We start from the raw sequence: 22,500 nt of genomic DNA on the forward strand, positions 1-22,500 counted from the left end.
GTCAGAGAACCACTGAGATTCTGTGACAAATTCTCGTTCAATCAGCAGATTACAGAACCAACTAGGAACGAAAACACGCTGGACCTGATATTCACGAACAATGATGAGCTAATCAGAGACATTACTGTCTCAGACACTACGTACTCGGACCACCAGCTCATTGAAGTGCAAACTAACATTAATAACGGTAGTAGGCCCAAGAGAAACAACAAGCTAGAAGGGCTATTCAATAAATTCAATTTTAATAATAAAAGGATAGACTGGGAGAAAATAAACTGAGAACTTACAAACATTCAATGGGAAAATGTTCTAAGTAATAAAAATCCTACACAAGGAATAGAAAAACTGACTTCTGAAGCCTATGAAGTCTGTCTGAAACATGTTCCTTTGAGGAAAGCCAGAAAGAGGTCAAATGTAGAAAGAGAACGCAGACGACATTACAAAAGAAGAACAAATTAACAAAAATGCTTAACCAAACACGACTGTTCATACAAGGAAGGAATAATTTAAACGGAGATTGAAGAAATGAATGCTTCAGTCTCTGTTCAATATCAAATTGAGGAAAGACAACTAGAACAGAAAGCCATTTAAGAAACAAAGAAAAAACCCAAAATGACAAAATATTTCTTCATATGCTAAATCAAAAGCAAAAACCACTGCCAGTATTGGACCTATTCGTACAAGTGAACGTTCATACACGGAGGATGCCGAAGAAATTTGTGAAATCCTAAAAAAGTAGTATGAGGACATGTTTAGCACTCTGATAAACAGCATGGAAGTGGAAGATCCGGACAACTTCTTCATGCATGATATCCAAACACCTGTAAATATAACTGATATCAACATGAGCGTAACAGATTTTGAAAGAGAATTTGACAATATGCCCATGCACTCAGCCCCAGGTCCAGACTCTGGAATTTTTAAAGAAATGCAAAGTGCCGGTAGCACAGGCACTCAGTATAGTGTGGAGGAAGAGCTTGGACACAGGGGAGATACCAGATGCACTTAAAGCAGCAGACATAGCCCCTCTACACAAGGGTGGGAGCAAAGCATTGGCAAAGAATTGTAGACCAGTTGCACTAACGTCCCACATAATAAAAGTATTTGAGAGAGTGATCAGGAGTCATGTCACTAGTTTCATGGAGACCAATGACCTCCACAACTCAGGCCAACATGGATTTCGAGCGGGAAGATCATGCCTCTCACAGCTACTTGACCATTACGACAAAATCACTTAGGCATTAGAAGGAAAACAGAATGCAGATGTTGTATACACGGATTTTGCAAAGGCATTCGATACATGTGACCATGGAGTGATAGCACACAAAATGAGGTCATTGAGAATAACTGGTAAAGTAGGACACTGGATACTCGGTTTTCTGTTCAACAGAACACAAAGAGTAACAGTCAATCATATAAAATCGAGTCCAAGCACAGTTAAAAGCTCTCTACCTCAGGGCACAGTCTGTACTGTAATGTACAGCAAGGACTGTACCTCAAGGTACAGTCCTTGCACCACTGCTTTTCCTTATCCTCATATCAGATATAGACAAAAATACAAGTCACAGCTTCTTATCATCCATTGCAGATGACACAAAAAAAGCATGAAAATTACCTCTGCTGAAGACATTGAAAAACTACAAGCAGATATTAATAAAGTTTTCGACTGGGCAGCGGAAAATAACATGCTGTTTAACAGTGATCAATTCCAGATACTCAGGTACGGTAAAAATGAGGACCTTAAACATAATGTAGGATAGAAAACACAATCTAATCTGCCCATAGTAGGAAAACAGCATGTAAAGGATTTGTGAATAATGATGTCGAGGACCTAACGTTTAGGGAGCATAACCAAGCAAATATTGCGTTAGCCAAAAAAAATGATCGGATGGATTACGAGAACTTTCAAATCCAGGGACCCATCACAGTGGTTGTACTCTTCAAGTCACTTGTGTTGTCCCGTCTCGATTACTGCTCAGTACTCACTTCCCCCTTCAGAGCAGGAGAGATTGCTGAAATAGAGGGAATACAGAGAACATATACGGCACGCATAGACGAGATAAAACACCTAAATTATTGGGATCATATCAAGGCTCTCCAAATGTACTCACTAGAAAGGAGACGAGCGAGATACCAAATAATATACTCGTGGAAAGTACTAGAGCCAGGTCCCTAATCTACACAGTAAAATAACAACGTACTGGAGTGAACGATATGGAAGAAAATGCAGAACACAACCAGTGAAGAGCAGAGGTGCCATAGGCACAATCAGAGAACACTGTATAAACATCAGAGGCCCAGGGTTGTTCAACATCTTCCCAGCGAGCATAAGTAATATTGCCGGAACAACCATGGATATCTTCAATAGAAAACTAGATAGTTTTCTTCAAGGAGTGTCGAACCAACCGGGCTGTGGTGGATATGTGGGCCTGCGGGCCGCTCCAAGCAACAGCCTAGTGGACCAAACTCTCTCAAGTCAAGCGTGACCTCGGGTCGGACTTGGGGAGTAGAAGAACTCCCAGAACCCCATCAAGCAGGGAGGAGCCACTGCTGCCCGGAGAAATAGATTCCATCTGCTCATCATGGGGGACTTCAATCATGTAAATATAGACTGGGAAAATAAGTAACCACACAGAGGCGAGGAAACAGAGAGCGAAACAGTTGGAAGTGGTGACAAGGAACTTTTTAAGCCAGCATGTCAGGGAACCCACAAGAATGAGAGGCAACGATGAACCAGCAAGATTCGACCTAGTCTTCACTCTGAACGACTCTGACATAAGGATTATCGGTTTTGAAGCCCGTGTGAATGAGCGATCACAGTATACTAATGTTTAAGTACCTGGTCGAAGAAGGGTTAATGTACTCAAAGAAAACAAAAGGCTGGCATTCCCAAAGGGAAACTACGAGGAGATAAGGAAATTTCTAACAGATATAACTTGGGAAACAAAGCCCAGAGGAAAGACGGCCCAAGGCATGATGGACTACATCACACAGAAGTGTAAGGAGGCAGCAGACAAGTTTGTCCCAGTCCAAAAGGAAAGAATTGAAATGCAGACGAGAAACCTATGGTTTAATCAGAGATGTAAGCTAGCAAATAAGTACAGGGGCCTGGCGAAACTACAGAAATAATGGGACACTGGAGAGTAGAGAATGATACCAGAGCGTCAGGAATGAATACATCAAGTGAGAAGAGAGGCAGAAAGACAATATGAAAATGACATGGCAAGCAAGGCAAAGACTCAACCTAAATTGCTGAACGCCACATAAGGAGGAAAACAACAGTTAAGGAACAGGTAATGAAATTGAGGATAGGGGCAGACGAATTCACCACAAACGACGAGGAAGAGTGTGAGAAACTCGATAAGAATTTTCAGGAGGTCTTCACAGTGGAGCAAGGGGAAGTCCCAGAGATAGGAGAGGGCAGATCTTACGAAACACCACTGGACGAGTTTGTGATTACCAGTGGAAGGTGAGAAAGCATCTGTTAGAGTTGGATGTGACAAAGGCTATAGGTCTGGATGGAATCTCACCTTGGATACTGAAGGAAGGAGCAGAAGCTCTGTGTCAGCCACTCGCCATGGTGTAAAAGAAATCACTGGTAACAGGTGAATTGCCAAAAACTTGGAAGATGGCTAATGTAGTCCCGATATTTAAGAAGGGTGATAGACAGGAGGCACTGAACTCCAGGCCAGTGTCACTAACTTGCATACCATGCAAAGTGATAGAGAAGATTGTGCAAAAAAACTAGTGGAATATCTGGAGCGGAAGAACTTTTTTCTCAAAACATCAGCATGGGTTCAGGGCTGGCAGATCATGCCTCACAGGATTGATTGAATTCTATGACCAGGCAACAAAAATCAGGCAAGAAAGATAGGGGTGGACAAACTGCATATTTTTGGATTGCCAGAAAGCCTTTGACACAGTACCGCATAAGAGACTAGTGCACAAGCTGGAGATGCAGGCGGTAGTGAAAGGGAAGGATCTCTACTGGATAAGGTAAGTACCTAAGCAACAGAAGACAGTGAGTCACTGTGAGGGGTGAGGTCGCGGAGTGGCGAGGCGTCACCAACGGAAAGAGAGAAAGATTTAAGAGTTGATATCACGACAAACCTGTCACCTGAAGCCCACATCAAAAGTATAACATCGGCGGCATATGCGAGGCTGGCTAACATCAGAACTGCCTTCAGAAACCTGTGTAAGGAATCATTCAGAACCTTGTACACAGCATATGCAAGGCCAATCCTGGAGTATGCGGCCCCAGCATGGAGCCCGTACCTTGTCAAGCACAAGACGAAGCTGGAAAAAGTTTAGAGGTATGCCACTAGACTAGTCCCAGAACTAAGAGGCATGAGTTACGAGGAAAGGCTGCCTACATAATTCTCAGGGGAATTGACAGAGTAGATAAAGATAAACAATTCAACACTGGTGGGACACGAACAAGGGGACACAGGTGGAGACTGAGTACCCACATGAGCCACAGAGACGTTAGAAAGAACTTTTTCAGTGTCAGAGTAGTTAACAGGTGGAATGTATTAGGCGGTGATGTGGTGGAGGCTGACTCCATACACAGTTTATAATGTAGATATGATAGAGCCCAGTAGGCTCAGGAACCTGTACACCAGTTAAGAGGCGGGACCAAAGAGCCAAACCTCAACCCCCGCAAGTACAAATAGGTGAGCACACACACACACACACACACACACACACACACACACACACACACACACACACACACAGCGACCGCAACGTTCAGACAACATGCTTGCAACGTTTGCAGTGTTTATGTTTCTGGGACGTTATATTGCTTGTGCTTGTTAACCTCCCCCCCCCCCTGCTGGAGGCAGAGTGTAGCCTCCGCACCTTCAGGTAAATCCCGGTAAACCCCACCTCACCTTGAGGAATTATGTTTATAATGGAGGCCAATGATATTAACTTTAGTGTTGGAAGTGAACTTGTGAACCATTGATTGTTGTAGAGTGAGGAATATGGAGGTGGACACACACACACACACACACACACACACACACACACACACACACACACACACACACACACACACACACACACACACACACACACTCACACTCACACTCTCTCTCGGGCTGTGTAACATGTTAATGATGTGTGGGTCAGAGGTTGAGTAAGACCACTGGGAAGGTCTTACTGTGGTCCAGCCACACCTCTTACTGTGGACCAGCCACACCTCTTACTGTGGACCAGCCACACCTCTTACTGTGGTCCAGCCACACCTCTTACTGTGGTCCAGTCACACCTCTTACTGTGGACCAGCCACACCTCTTACTGTGGACCAGCCACACCTCTTACTGTGGACCAGCCACACCTCTTACTGTGGACCAGCCACACCTCTTACTGTGGTCCAGCCACACCTCTTACTGTGGACCAGCCACACCTCTTACTGTGGTCCAGCCACACCTCTTACTGTGGTCCAGCCACACCTCTTACTGTGGTCCAGCCACACCTCTTACTGTGGTCCAGTCACACCTCTTACTGTGGTCCAGCCACACCTCTTACTGTGGTCCAGTCACACCTCTTACTGTGGACCAGCCACACCTCTTACTGTGGTCCAGCCACACCTCTTACTGTGGTCCAGCCACACCTCTTACTGTGGTCCAGCCACACCTCTTACTGTGGTCCAGCCACACCTCTTACTGTGGACCAGCCACACCTCTTACTGTGGTCCAGCCACACCTCTTACTGTGGACCAGCCACACCTCTTACTGTGGACCAGCCACACCTCTTACTGTGGACCAGTCACACCTGTTGTTCAAGTGTTACCGTCCAACACTGACCACACACCTGCTGTGTACAAGTGTGTGAAGCCTTCCATATCTCCCCCCCCTCCTCCCCGTTGGGTGTAGGCCTGTGTGTATGGGACTACAGGTGTGTGAGAGAGTACAGGTGTGCGCGTGGAGGCAGCACTCCAGGCGGTGGCCATCAACCTAGGTGTCATTACAGCCAAGGTAAGCGTACTTAACAAGCCATTGTAATGTTCTCATTGGTCCTCTCGCGCCATAATTACCCACACATTATATGTTATTATTATTATTATTATTGAATGTTTAAGGCACTGGTGAGATTTTGTCCTTTATATATTGTTTTAAAGAAATATTTTAACTACAGATTGGAAGTGTATTTGAGATTATATATATATATATATATATATATATATATATATATATATATATATATATATATATATATATATATATATATATATAATGTGTTAGAGACTGGTTGTTTTTATGTAGTTTTTGGTGTGTTGTTATGCCACTGTTGCACTGTAGGTGTGTATGTAGGTTTGATTAATAAGGTGGAGTGTTCGTGTTGGCTGTTATTGTTGGTATAAGTGCCCCCGCTGCTGCTGCTTCTGTGTGTGTCTCGCCCGCCCTAAGCCCGCCCACCGCCGCCCACACCTGCTACCATTCATTTTCAGGTTTAGAGTTAATATGAAATGAATTGTTTTCCAATAGCTTTTTTTTGGGGGGGGAGGAGGTAGGGGGGTGATGGAGTGGTGGTGATTGTGTTACGGGCGCGGGCTGGAGGTGTGGGCGTGGGCTGGAGGTGCGGACGTGGGTGTAGCAGCAAAGATAACTAGTCAGCGGACATGGATATCGTCACAGCTTTAACCAATTCAGTTGGAGGGGGGGGGGGGTTTAAGGGGCGGCAAGAGTCAGGTCGCTCCTCCGTCAGTTGGGGTCTGACGACCCCACGACCTCAGTGGCCACACCGGTGGACCCCAGTCGACCCCAACCCGCCCCCAGTAGCCAGCCTACCCAGCTGGCTTTCCAGATTTTCTGCTTGTTCCAAGTTAGCTACTCCAGGACCTGTTTTATGTAACCTTGTGTAGGCCTATTGAAAATACAGGCTTATGACTGGCATGAGTTGTGGAGGTGCGGTGCATTGTGCAGGCGGCGTTAGTGACCTGTGCAGCCTTGGTGGTGGTACACCGTTCTGTGGCCCAATGGTGCCCTCTCCTGTGGCCTCGGTTGGTAAGGTGTAGGAGGCGAGGCACTGACCCTCGGTGTGGCCCTCTCCCAGTGCCACCGCCCTGGTCGACAGTGTCACCGCCCTGGTCGACACAGTGCCACCGCCCTGGTCGACACAGTGCCACCGCCCTGGTCGACAGTGCCACCGCCCTGGTCGACACAGTGCCACCGCCCTGGTCGACAGTGCCACCGCCCTGGTCGACAGTGCCACCGCCCTGGTCGACAGTGCCTCTTGAAGATGCCAAGCACAAAATTTGTAAATACAATGTTGAATTTTGTTTATTAACTGATGTAGTGCAATAGATAACTTATTGTATTTTTAGGAGTTACTTCTAAACTGACTTGTAAATAGAACATTGTTTTATTAATATTGTACAAACACAACTGAAAGGTTTCCTAGTAAAATAATCCTATATGAATCTTGGCTTTTTCTTTTAAACCAGAGTTATGAGGTGTTTTGTGGGGGGTGATAACATGCCCCTTAACAACCTGTTATGTTGTGGGGGGTGATAACATGGCCCCTTAACAACCTGTTATGTTGTGGGGGGTGATAACATGCCCCTTAACAACCTGTTATGTTGTGGGGGGTGATAACATGGCCCCTTAACAACCTGTTATGTTGTGGGGGATGATAACATGGCCCCTTAACAACCTGTTATGTTGTGGGGGGTGATAACATGGCCCCTTAACAACCTGTTATGTTGTGGGGGGTGATAACATGCCCCTTAACAACCTGTTATGTTGTGGGGGGTGATAACATGCCCCTTAACAACCTGTTATGTTGTGGGGGGTGATAACATGGCCCTTAACAACCTGTTATGTTGTGGGGGGTGATAACATGGCCCTTAACAACCTGTTATGTTGTGGGGGGTGATAACATGGCCCCTTAACAACCAGTTATGTTGTGGGGGGTGATAACATGCCCCTTAACAACCTGTTATGTTGTGGGGGATGATAACATGCCCCTTAACAACCTGTTATGTTGTGGGGGGTGATAACATGCCCCTTAACCTGTTATGTTGTGGGGGGTGATAACATGGCCCCTTAACAACCTGTTATGTTGTGGGGGGTGATAACATGTCCCTTAACAACCTGTTATGTTGTGGGGGGTGATAACATGCCCCTTAACAACCTGTTATGTTGTGGGGGGTGATAACATGCCCCTTAACAACCTGTTATGTTGTGGGGGGTGATAACATGCCCCTTAACAACCTGTTATGTTGTGGGGGGTGATAACATGCCCCTTAACAACCTGTTATGTTGTGGGGGGTGATAACATGCCCCTTAACAACCTGTTATGTTGTGGGGGGTGATAACATGCCCCTTAACAACCTGTTATGTTGTGGGGGGTGATAACATGGCCCCCTTAACAACCTGTTATGTTGTGGGGGGTGATAACATGCCCCTTAACAACCTGTTATGTTGTGGGGGGTGATAACATGCCCCTTAACAACCTGTTATGTTATGGGGGGTGATAACATGCCCCTTAACAACCTGTTATGTTGTGGGGGTGATAACATGCCCCTTAACAACCTGTTATGTTGTGGGGGGTGATAACATGCCCCTTAACAACCTGTTATGTTGTGGGGGGTGATAACATGCCCCTTAACAACCTGTTATGTTGTGGGGGGTGAAAACATGGCCCCTTAACAACCTGTTATGTTGTGGGGGGTGATAACATGCCCCTTAACAACCTGTTATGTTGTGGGGGGTGATAACATGGTCCCTTAACCTGTTATGTTGTGGGGGATGATAACATGGCCCCTTAACAACCTGTTATGTTGTGGGGGGTGATAACATGGTCCCTTAACTTGTTATGTTGTGGGGGGTGATAACATGGCCCCTTAATCTGTTATGTTGTGGGGGGTGATAACATGGCCCCTTAATCTGTTATGTTGTGGGGGATGATAACATGGCCCCTTAACCTGTTATGTTGTGGGGGATGATAACATGGCCCCCTTAATCTGTTATGTTGTGGGGGGGTGATAACATGGCCCCTTAATCTGTTATGTTGTGGGGGATTTAAATTTTTAAATTTAAATTTTGCCCCGAGGGGCGAGTTTATTGGGCAGCGCCACTCATCCTGTGAGTGGACACACCGCCATAGCAGCATGTACAACACTCCCCAATAGGAAGAAAACCCGCTGGGTTGTTCATCCTGTCACTTGTACCCAGACACAGCTGGGACTTGCTTAACTGTCTCAAGTGAACAGCTCCTCAAACAAGAAGATTAACATTTATCAACCCTTAAAAGCTTCGTTATCTTGCGGGTGCAAAATGGGGAAATCTTTTAAGAACAGTATCAATATTTGACAAATAGTGTTTTCCTAACTCAAACAATGTGGGGTTTATTATTCTACACATATTTCTAATGTCTCTCAGGTGTTCACATTCACGTAGATAGTGGTCAAGGCGGTGTCCGTCACTCTCACCACAGATTCTGCAACTTCGCTGATCAACTGTTGTTTCCATTCCATATCTCCATGGATATTTGTATCCAAGACGGATTCTCGCTATTACTGATTCTCTCCCTCGTCCTCCTCCTCTTCGGCCATAACGATTGGGATTGCCAGCTGCAACCATGTTGTACCATCGTATAGATTCACTGGTTTGTGCTTCTATCCTCCTTTCCTCAGTTACCTTGTCACGGTGATGTTGCCTGACAATACCTCTAATTTGTAGTAGAGTCTTGGGTATGAAGTATTCAATATGGTCTCCTTCAGCGCCTTCAGCAGCCAGCACATCTGCTCGTTCATTCCCACATATTCCAACATGGGAGGGGATCCCCAACATGGGAGGGGATCCACAGAAACTTGATGACTCTTCCCTGATTGGTAAGTACTCTCACAGCTCTCTTAATTTCAGCGACTATTGCAAGATTTTCTGCCCGATTTTTACTTAGGCTTTGCAGTGCTGCTTTTGAATCGGTGCAAATCACTGCACCATTAGAGTTCCGTTCAAGAAACCTTAACGCCATAACAATGGCAGTTAGCTCTGCTAGCGTTGAAGAGGCATAGTTCTCAATACGTGCTTTTTCTTCATTTCTGCGTTGGAAAGTATTATCCTTGATTACCGTGTATGCTGCACCAGCCCTGCCATTGACAGGATTAGATGACCCGTCAGTGTAGATTTGATCTAGTTCATCTCCGGCTTCTTTATAAATTTCCTCGAGATACTTGTGCCTCATTTCTTGTGGTATCATGTTGGATTTTTTCATTGCCATTTCATTGATGATGATCTTGCAGGAGTCATCCTCCCAGGGAGGTAACCTCTCTACAGGCAGGAGCTCACGGGCTTGCTCAAGCAGGTGAAGCTCTTCGAGGTAGCAGACTGCTCTGTGATGCCATTTTTTGCTTCTCCTGTTTCCCCCTGAAAGTAGCACAGAGCTCAGTTTTTTCTTGGCAATATCATTGTAATGGGGATCTCTGACTATCCTAATTGCAAGCTTAGCATTCAGCTCCTTAATTCTGCTTTTAACACTGGGAAGGTACAACTCCTCTCGTAGATTAGACGGTTTGGCAGTCCTTGGAGCTCCAAGAATGATTGTCATGGCTTCATTTTGAATGCTTTCATTCAAGCCTTTTCATATCGCTTTGGGAGTAGGTGCACAGAACTGGTGCGGCATAGTCTATGACAGAGCGCACATAGGCTGCGTACATCATTTTAAGCACGGCAATAGAGGCTCCATGTCCATTCCAGGTCATAGCTTTCAGTGCCCTGAGTCGACTTTTGCATGTTCCTATGAGTTGATTGACCTCTTTCTTTCCCTTGTTAGAGCCGACAGTGACGCCAAGGTACCGATAGTGGTCAACCCATTCAAGTGTTACACCATTAATTTGTAGTCCTTCATTTGCTCTCCGCTTGTGATGGGAGTATGCCTTCGTGTTGTTTGTGGAGAGAGTGAAACCGAGCTCAATACATTTCCTTCCAAGGAGTTCAATGGACTGTTCAATTTTTCCCAAGGTGATAGCTTGTATTAGGACATCATCTGTATATCCCACTTGTTGTGTTCCTTCCGGAAAATCAATATTTGCAATGGCGTTCATAAAGTGAAGCAAACCTTGGCATTCCTTCCTGTGAGGTAGTCTTCAACCCAATTCATGAGTCTCCCATTGACACCCATGCATGAAAGCTCGTCCAGGATCGCAATCCCCTGTGCTTTGTCGAAGGCTCCTTTGATGTCAACAAATACAGAGTACCTAGCTGTGTCATTAGCCAAGTAATTAACTATACAATTTGCTGTGCTCCGTCCTTTAACAAATCCATTGACCCCCTCCCCTAACCTGCCTATTTTGTGCAACAGTCGGTTTAGGATGATCCTTTCAAGCATCTTGCAAGTGCATGACACGAGGCTGATAGTTCTGTAATTACCAGGGTCATTAGGCTTCGGTATGGGAACAATTATTGCGTGTTTCCATTGTGTGGGCAACACTCCACTTAGGAATGACTTGTTAAACACTTTGTGGGGACTGATAACATGGCCCCTTAACAACCTGTTATGTTGTGGGGACTGATAACATGGCCCCTTAACAACCTGTTATGTTGTGGGGACTGATAACATGGCCCCCTTAACAACCTGTTATGTTGTGGGGACTGATAACATGGCCCCTTAACAACCTGTTATGTTGTGGGGACTGATAACATGCCCCCTTAACAACCTGTTATGTTGTGGGGGATGATAACATGGCCCCTTAACAACCTGTTATGTTGTGGGGGCTGATAACATGGTAGCCCATAGTTGTACAGGTATTGTACATCCAGAGGACGTCCATGGTAGCCCATGGTTGTACAGTTATTGTACATCCAGAGGACGTCCATGGTAGCCCATGGTTGTACATGGTTGTACAGTTATTGTACATCCAGAGGACGTCCATGGTAGCCCATGGTTGTACACGTTCGAGCTGATATTTATTAGGCCTCTTGAATAGGGGGAAACCAGAGTGAGAAATAATGTTGTATATATATGGTTTACAAATGTTCCTTGGCGTCAGGTGGAGGGGTAGTCGGATGTTCCTTGGCGTCAGGTGGAGGGGTAGTCGGATGTTCCTTGGCATCAGGTGGAGGGGTAGTCGGATGTTCCTTGGCGTCAGGTGGAGGGGTAGTCGGATGTTCCTTGGCATCAGGTGGAGGGGTAGTCGGATGTTCCTTGGCATCAGGTGGAGGGGCTTGCCTCGTTATTTTAGTGAATAAAGTCAAAATTTGTATTGAATCTTGGAAATTTGTCACTAAATATCGTAGTTTTGTAATACTTTGGGAAAGAAAAAGTCGCAACATGGCATCAAAAGCTTTATTTCTGAACCTTTATAAATACATTAGTTGTATGTCCATGTATCACGTGTGTCCATGTGTCACGTGTGTACATGTATCACATGTGTCCATGTATCACATGTGTCACGTATCACGTGTGTCCATGTATCACATGTGTCCATGTGTCACGTGTATCCATGTGTCACGTGTGTCCATGTGTCACGTGTGTCCATGTATCACATGTGTCCATGTATCACATGTGTCACGTGTGTCCATGTATCACATGTGTCCATGTATCACGTGTGTCCATGTATCACATGTGTCCATGTATCACGTGTGTCCATGTATCACATGTGTCCATGTGTCACGTGTGTCCATGTGTCACGTGTGTCCATGTATCACATGTGTACATTAGTTACATGTACGTGAACACACAGTAATATGAAGGTTTAGGCTCCATTGCAACCATGGCTCCAGCGGATCCTTGTCAAGGATCTGTAAGTCACTTACCTTGCGATAATTACCTTACGAAGAGAGAATTGCCCAGTTGCTGGAAGAAGACAAATGTGGTACCAATCTTCAAGAAAGATGATAGGGAGGAGGCACTTAACTACAGACCTGTATCACTGACAAGCATCCCCCTGTAAAGTACTTGAGAGAACAATCAGGTTAAGACTGGTTGCACACCTGGAGAACATTAGGGATGTAAACAAACACCAACATGGGTTGAGGGAAGGGAAATCCTGCCTAACAGACCTCTGGAATTCCATGATAAAGTAAGAAGAATAAGGCAGGACAAGGAAGGATGAGCAGACTGCATATTTCTGGACCACACAAGACATTACTGTACCAAGTTGAGAGGCAGGCGGGCGGGAGTAAGCGGGGAAGCCTTAAGGGTGACGTTTAATGGAGTGAAATTATATGATAGAACAGCTTACAAATGCCAGAAAATTTCAGAGATGAGGATGGCAAACTTTGGTCAATAAGACAAGACCTCTCAAAGGAGGACAGAGAAACGCTGAAAATGAACCTCATTGAAGCAGAACGTCTAAATGGGGATAGAAATGAAGAAAGGAATGCCTTTTTTCTACAAAGTGTTAGGGCCTGGAAAGCTAGTGAAAGGGTACATAAAGACTAAGCAACAACAAAATTAGAAGAAGGCTGTGTAAAGAACAAAGGGAAGGGGAACATGTTCCTCAAAATAGTATATACTAACATAGACGGAGTGAGATAAAAAATATTGGAGTTGAAGGATATAATTCAGCTCAATGTCCCAAATATTGTTGCATTAACAGAGACAAAACTTGAAGAAAATATTTTAAATGAGGTCGTATTCCCAAGGAGCTGCTCAGTTTGGAGATGACAGGAAGACTAGGAAGGGAGGAGTGGCTGTGCTGGTGAAAGAACACCTGAAGGTAAGAGAATTAATAATTGAAAACCCTCAAGATATTGACATAATGGCATTGCAGGTCTGGAATCAAGATGATAAGCTGATAATTTTAAATACCTACAGGCCACCAGCAAGCAACACATGGACAAAGGAAGAACTGGATGACAAACGAGAGGGTCTCATAATAGTCACGAGAGAGATTATAGTAAGAGCTGACAATGATAAATCCCGAGTGTTGGTACTGATTGACTTCAACTTTAAGGCAATAGACTGGGAGACTACGAGGCAAGAACAGAGAGACATTTGGACAGGCAGATGAACCTCATCTTGGAGACATTGATGTATCAACACGTGAAGCAGGCCACAGGAATGAGGGAAGGACATGTTCCGTCAGTACTGGTCTAATATTCACCAGGAAAGAAGAGGAGATATTTGACATCCAGTACCTTCCTCCCTTGGGAAAGAGTGATCACGTCCTCTTGGACATTAAATATGCTTTGCGATATTATCTAATAGAGAATGGGGACATAGAAACAGTTGATAAACCAAATTTCGAGAGAGGAGACTATTTGGAGCTTAAAACATTTTTTAATTGGTATAATTGGACAGACTTGTTGCTAGGCAGGGAAGGTTGTATGCCAAATTTTGTGAAATACACGATGAAGGCGCACAAACATTCGTGCCGAAACAGAGATGCAAACTTAGGAAACGGTTGGTTCAACAGAAATTGCGAGAGGGCCAGAGATCAAGACACAAGCATGGAATCATTATAGGAAGAGGCCAAACCCCCAAACATACCAGTGATACAAACATGCGAGAAAAAACTACACGTCAGTAAAGAGAGGCAGAGAAGAACATTGAGAACGGTATAGCACACAAATATAAATCAGGTCCAGGCCTTTTCTATATATTCATTGACAGCAAGCTGCAGGTAAAGGATAATATTCAGAGGTTGAAAATGGGAAACAGATTCACGGAAAATGAAAAGGAAATCTGTGAAACATTAAACGAAAAGTTCCAGAGTGTGTTTGTACAAAATGAGATCTTCAGGGACCTAGACACAATAAGAATTCCAAAGAACAACATAGAGCACATAGAGGTGTTTAGAGACAGTGAAAGAAATGCTCTTAGAGCCAAGTAAGAATAAAGCAGTTGGCCCAGATGGAGTTTCACCATGGGTTCTGAGAGAATGTGCACCTGAGCTCAGCATTCCACCTCAGCTGATTTTTCAGACATCCCTGTGTACAGGAGTTGTAGCTGATGTGTGGAAAACGGTTCCAATCTACAAAAGTGGCAGCAGGGAAGAACCTCCCCCCCCCCCCCTCAATTATAGACCTGTATCATTGACAAGTGTAATAGTCAAAATATTGGGAAAAATTAAAACTAAATGGGTAGAACACCTGGAGAGAAACGATATAATATCAGACAGACAGTATGGTTTTCGATCTGGAAGATCCTATGTATCGAATTTACTCAGTTTCTATGATCGAGCCACAGAGATTTTACAGGAAAGAGATGGTTGGGTTGACTACATCTAGACCTAAAAAAGGCTTTCGGCAGAGTTCTATGTAAGATATTGTTCTGGAAACTGGAATATATTGGAGGGGTGACAGGTAAGCTTCTAACATGGATTAAAAAAAAATCCTGATAGAAAAATGAGGGCAGTAATCAGAGGCAATGTATCGGGCTGGAGAAATGTCACAAGTGGAGTACCACAGGGTTCAGTTCTTGCACCAGTGATGTTCATTGTCTACATAAATGATCTACCAGTTGGTATACAGAATTATATGAACATGTTTGCTGATGATGCTAAGATAATAGGAAGGATAAGAAACTTAGATGATTGTCATGCCCTTCAAGATGACCTGGACAAAATAAGTATATGGAGCACCACTTGGCAAATGGAATTTAATGTGAATAAATGCCATGTTATGGAATGTGGAATAGGAGAACATAGACCCCACACAACCTATATATTATGTGAGAAATCTTTGAAGAATTCTGATAAAGAAAGAGATCTAGGGGTGGTTCTAGATAGAAAACTGTCACCTGAGGATCACATTAAGAACATTGTGCGAGGAGCCTATGCCACACTTTCTAACTTCAGAATTGCTTTTAAATACATGGATGGCGATATACTGAAGAAATTGTTCACGACTTTTGTTAGGCCAAAGCTAGAATATGCAGCTGTTGTGTGGTGCCCATATCTTGAGAAGCACAACAAACTGGAAAAGGTGCAAAGACACGCTACTAAGTGGCTCCCAGAACTGAAGGGCAAGAGCTACAAGGAGAGGTTAGAGGCATTAAATATGTCAAAACTAGATGATAGAAAGGAAAGTTCCGTAAATAGTTGCGGGGTGTGACGAGCACTCGCACCCAACACACACCCGTCAAGAGTATGGCAAGGAAACGCCAAGACCGGCGGGAGTCAACCCGCACTTGAAGCTGTGGTGTCTCGGGATGGAACCCCTGACTCGACTCGTGAGTGGCGCAGTTGCACACTTTGCACCATCATCGTCTGCACCACTACCTGACACACTCAACATTTTATTGACACTGTAAACGTATCTAATAAACCCCACAGTGTTTGAGTTAGGAAAATACTCTTTGTATAAGTATACTGTTGTGGAAGGCTCCTCCACTTTGGCCTGCAATATAACCTACACTTGTGCGCTGTAAGATGTTAATCACATTGTTTGACAGTCTTGAGACAGTTAAGTAACTCTCGGCTGTGTTTGGGTACAAGGCATTAACAACCCTCAGAGCTTTCTTCCAATTGGGATGAAGGTGTTGTACTTGCTGCTATGGTAGTATGTTCACTCACAGTATGAGTGTGAGTGAATATCCGTACCCACCACCACCACCACCACCATGCTCACACATACCCACCACCACCACCACCACCATGCTCACACATACCCACCACCACCACCACCACCATGCTCACACATACCCACCACCACCACCACCATGCTCACACATACCCACCACCACCAACACCATGCTCACACATACCCACCACCACCACCACCATGCTCACACATACCCACCACCACCACCACCATGCTCACACATACCCCAACCCGTTCTCGCAAATTTAATAAGTCAATATTGACTTATTAAATATGTGCATAGGTGACATAATATAATAGATACCCTTAAAAAGATTCATAGAAAACACCGACCTTACCTAACCTACTTAGTATGTTAAGATAAGCATCTTATTGCTTCGTAATTACAATTATTACCTAACCTATAATAGGTATAGGTTAAGTAATAATTGTAATTACGAAGCAATAATATGCTTATCTTAAGATACTAACAAGGTTAGGTAAGGTCGGTGTTTTCTATGAATCTTTTTAAGGGTATCTATTATGTTTAGTATATCACCTATGCACGTAGTTAATAAGTCAATATTGACTTTACGAATTTGCGAGAACGGGTTGCATACCCACCACCACCACCACCATGCTCACACATACCCACCACCACCATGCTCACACATACCCACCACCACCATGCTCACACATACCCACCACCACCATGCTCACACATACCCACCACCACCATGTTCACACATACCCACCACCACCATGCTCACACATACCCACCACCACCATGCTCACACATACCCACCACCACCATGCTCACACATACCCACCACCACCATGCTCACACATACCCACCACCACCATGCTCACACATACCCACCACCACCATGCTCACACATACCCACCACCACCATGCTCACACATACCCACCACCACCACCACCATGCTCACACATACCCACCACCACCACCACCATGCTCACACATACCCACCACCACCACCACCATGCTCACACATACCCACCACCACCACCACCATGCTCACACATACCCCCTACCACCACCACCATGCTCACACATACCCACCACCACCATGCTCACACATACCCACCACCACCACCATGCTCACACATACCCACCACCACCACCATGCTCACACATACCCACCACCACCACCATGCTCACACATACCCACCACCACCACCATGCTCACACATACCCACCACCACCACCATGCTCACACATACCCACCACCACCACCATGCTCACACATACCCACCACCACCACCATGCTCACACATACCCACCACCACCACCATGCTCACACATACCCACCACCACCACCATGCTCACACATACCCACCACCACCACCATGCTCACACATACCCACCACCACCACCATGCTCACACATACCCACCACCACCACCATGCTCACACATACCCACCACCACCACCATGCTCACACATACCCACCACCACCACCATGCTCACACATACCCACCACCACCACCATGCTCACACATACCCACCACCACCACCATGCTCACACATACCCACCACCACCACCATGCTCACACATACCCACCACCACCACCATGCTCACACATACCCACCACCACCACCATGCTCACACATACCCACCACCACCACCATGCTCACACATACCCACCACCACCACCATGCTCACACATACCCACCACCACCACCATGCTCACACATACCCACCACCACCACCATGCTCACACATACCCACCACCACCACCATGCTCACACATACCCACCACCACCACCATGCTCACACATACCCACCACCACCACCATGCTCACACATACCCACCACCACTACCATGCTCACACATACCCACCACCACCACCACCACCATGCTCACACATACCCACCACCACCACCACCACCATCATGCTCACACATACCCACCACCACCACCATGCTCACACATACCCACCACCACCACCATGCTCACACATACCCACCACCACCACCACCATGCTCACACATACCCACCACCATCACCACCACCACCATGCTCACACATACCCACCACCACCACCATGCTCACACATACCCACCACCACCACCACCATGCTCACACATACCCACCACCACCACCATGCTCACACATACCCACCACCACCACCATGCTCACACATACCCACCACCACCACCACCATGCTCACACATACCCACCACCATCACCACCACCACCATGCTCACACATACCCACCACCACCAACATGCTCACACATACCCACCACCACCACCACCATGCTCACACATACCCACCATCACCACCACCACCATGCTCACACATACCCACCACCACCATGCTCACACATACCCACCACCACCACCATGCTCACACATACCCACCACCACCACCACCATCACCACCATGCTCACACATACCCACCACCACCACCACCATGCTCACACATACCCACCACCACCACCACCACCATGCTCACACATACCCACCACCACCACCACCACCATGCTCACACATACAAACCACCACCACCACCACCATGCTCACAAATACAAACCACCACCACCACCACCATGCTCACATATACCCACCACCACCACCACCACCACCATGCTCACACATACCCACCACCACCACCACCACCACCACCACCACCATGCTCACACATACCCACCACCACCACCACCACCACCACCACCACCACCATGCTCACACATACCCACCACCACCACCACCACCATGCTCACACATACCCACCACCACCACCACCACCACCACCACCACCACCATGCTCACACATACCCACCACCACCACCACCACCATGCTCACACATACCCACCACCACCACCACCATGCTCACACATACCCACCACCACCACCACCATGCTCACACATAACCACCACCACCACCACCATGCTCACACATAACCACCACCACCACCACCATGCTCACACATACCCACCACCACCACCACCATGCTCACACATACCCACCACCACCACCACCATGCTCACACATACCCACCACCACCACCACCACCATGCTCACACATACCCACCACCACCATGCTCACACATACCCACCACCACCACCACCATGCTCACACATACCCACCACCACCATGCTCACACATACCCACCACCACCATGCTCACACATACCCACCACCACCATGCTCACACATACCCACCACCACCATGCTCACACATACCCACCACCACCATGCTCACACATACCCACCACCACCATGCTCACACATACCCACCACCACCATGCTCACACATACCCACCACCACCACCACCATGCTCACACATACCCACCACCACCACCACCACCACCATGCTCACACATACCCACCACCACCACCATGCTCACACATACCCACCACCACCACCATGCTCACACATACCCACCACCACCACCATGCTCACACATACCCACCACCACCACCACCATGCTCACACATACCCACCACCACCACCACCATGCTCACACATACCCACCACCACCACCACCATGCTCACACATACCCACCACCACCACCACCATGCTCACACATACCCACCACCACCACCACCATGCTCACACATACCCACCACCACCACCACCATGCTCACACATACCCACCACCACCACCATGCTCACACATACCCACCACCACCACCACCATGCTCACACATACCCACCACCACCACCACCATGCTCACACATACCCACCACCACCACCACCATGCTCACACATACCCACCACCACCACCATGCTCACACATACCCACCACCACCACCATGCTCACACATACCCACCACCACCATGCTCACACATACCCACCACCACCATGCTCACACATACCCACCACCACCACGCTCACACATACCCACCACCACCACCATGCTCACACATACCCACCACCACCACCATGCTCACACATACCCACCACCACCACCATGCTCACACATACCCACCACCACCACTATGCTCACACATACCCACCACCACCACTATGCTCACACATACCCACCACCACCACCATGCTCACACATACCCACCACCACCATGCTCACACATACCCACCACCACCACCACCACCACCACCACCATGCTCACACATACCCACCACCACCACCATGCTCACACATACCCACCACCACCACCATGCTCACACATACCCACCACCACCACCATGCTCACACATACCCACCACCACCACCACCATGCTCACACATACCCACCACCACCATGCTCACACATACCCACCACCACCACCATGCTCACACATACCCACCACCACCACCATGCTCACACATACCCACCACCACCACCACCATGCTCACACATACCCACCACCACCACCACCATGCTCACACATACCCACCACCACCACCATGCTCACACATACCCACCACCACCACCATGCTCACACATACCCACCACCACCACCACCACCATGCTCACACATACCCACCACCACCATCACCACCACCACCACCATGCTCACACATACCCACCACCACCACCACCACCACCATGCTCTCACATACCCACCACCACCACCATGCTCACACATACCCACCACCATGCTCACACATACCCACCACCACCACCACCACCACCATGCTCACACATACCCACCACCACCATCACCACCACCACCACCACCACCACCACCACTATGCTCACACATACCCACCACCACCATGCTCACACATACCCACCACCACCATGCTCACACATACCCACCACCACCACCATGCTCACACATACCCACCACCACCACCATGCTCACACATACCCACCACCACCATGCTCACACATACCCACCACCACCACCACCACCATGCTCACACATACCCACCACCACCACCACCACCATGCTCACACATACCCACCACCACCACCTCCACCACCACCACCATGCTCACACATACCCTCCACCACCACCACCATGCTCACACATACCCACCACCACCACCATGCTCACACATACCCACCACCACCACCATGCTCACACATACCCACCACCACCACCATGCTCACACATACCCACCACCACCACCATGCTCACACATACCCACCACCACCACCATACTCACACATACCCACCACCACCACCATGCTCACACATACCCACCACCACCACCACCATGCTCTCACATACCCACCACCACCACCATGCTCACACATACCCACCACCACCACCATCACCACCACCACCACCACCACCACCACCACCACCACCACCAAGCTCACACATACCCACCACCACCACCATGCTCACACATACCCACCACCACCACCATGCTCACACATACCCACCACCACCACCACCATGCTCACACATACCCACCACCACCACCAACATGCTCACACATACCCACCACCACCACCATGCTCACACATACCCACCACCACCACCATGCTCACACATACCCACCACCACCACCACCACCACCATGCTCACACATACCCACCACCACCATCACCACCACCACCACCATGCTCACACATACCCACCACCACCACCACCACCACCATGCTCACACATACCCACCACCACCACCATGCTCACACATACCCACCACCACCATGCTCACACGTACCCACCACCACCATCACCACCACCACCACCACCACCACCACCACCACCACTATGCTCACACATACCCACCACCACCATGCTCACACATACCCACCACCACCATGCTCACACATACCCACCACCACCATGCTCACACATACCCACCACCACCACCATGCTCACACATACCCACCACCACCACCATGCTCACACATACCCACCATTACCATGCTCACACATACCCACCACCACCACCACCACCATGCTCACACATACCCACCACCACCACCACCACCATGCTCACACATACCCACCACCACCACCTCCACCACCACCACCATGCTCACACATACCCTCCACCACCACCACCATGCTCACACATACCCACCACCACCACCATGCTCACACATACCCACCACCACCACCATGCTCACACATACC

At 47.5% G+C, this 22,500-nt stretch overlaps 2 protein-coding genes across 5 annotated transcripts in view; one reads left to right on the forward strand and one right to left on the reverse strand.

Annotated features, from left to right (window-relative positions):
* LOC123770712 (serum response factor) overlaps nucleotides 1-22,500 on the forward strand; it is a 310,097-nt gene that overhangs the window by 67,885 nt on the left and 219,712 nt on the right. The gene's annotated exons all lie outside the window — the stretch shown is intronic.
* The window catches only part of LOC138364824 (uncharacterized), a 60,932-nt gene continuing 50,407 nt past the window's right edge, over nucleotides 11,976-22,500 (reverse strand). Inside the window, exon 4 of the mRNA XM_069324808.1 lies at nucleotides 11,976-12,300. Within this exon, the coding sequence (XP_069180909.1) occupies nucleotides 11,976-12,300 (325 nt within the window). The remainder of the gene's footprint in view (nucleotides 12,301-22,500) is intronic.

This window comes from Procambarus clarkii, chromosome 14, assembly GCF_040958095.1.
Source record: "Procambarus clarkii isolate CNS0578487 chromosome 14, FALCON_Pclarkii_2.0, whole genome shotgun sequence".
Taxonomy (NCBI): Eukaryota; Metazoa; Arthropoda; class Malacostraca; order Decapoda; family Cambaridae; genus Procambarus; species Procambarus clarkii.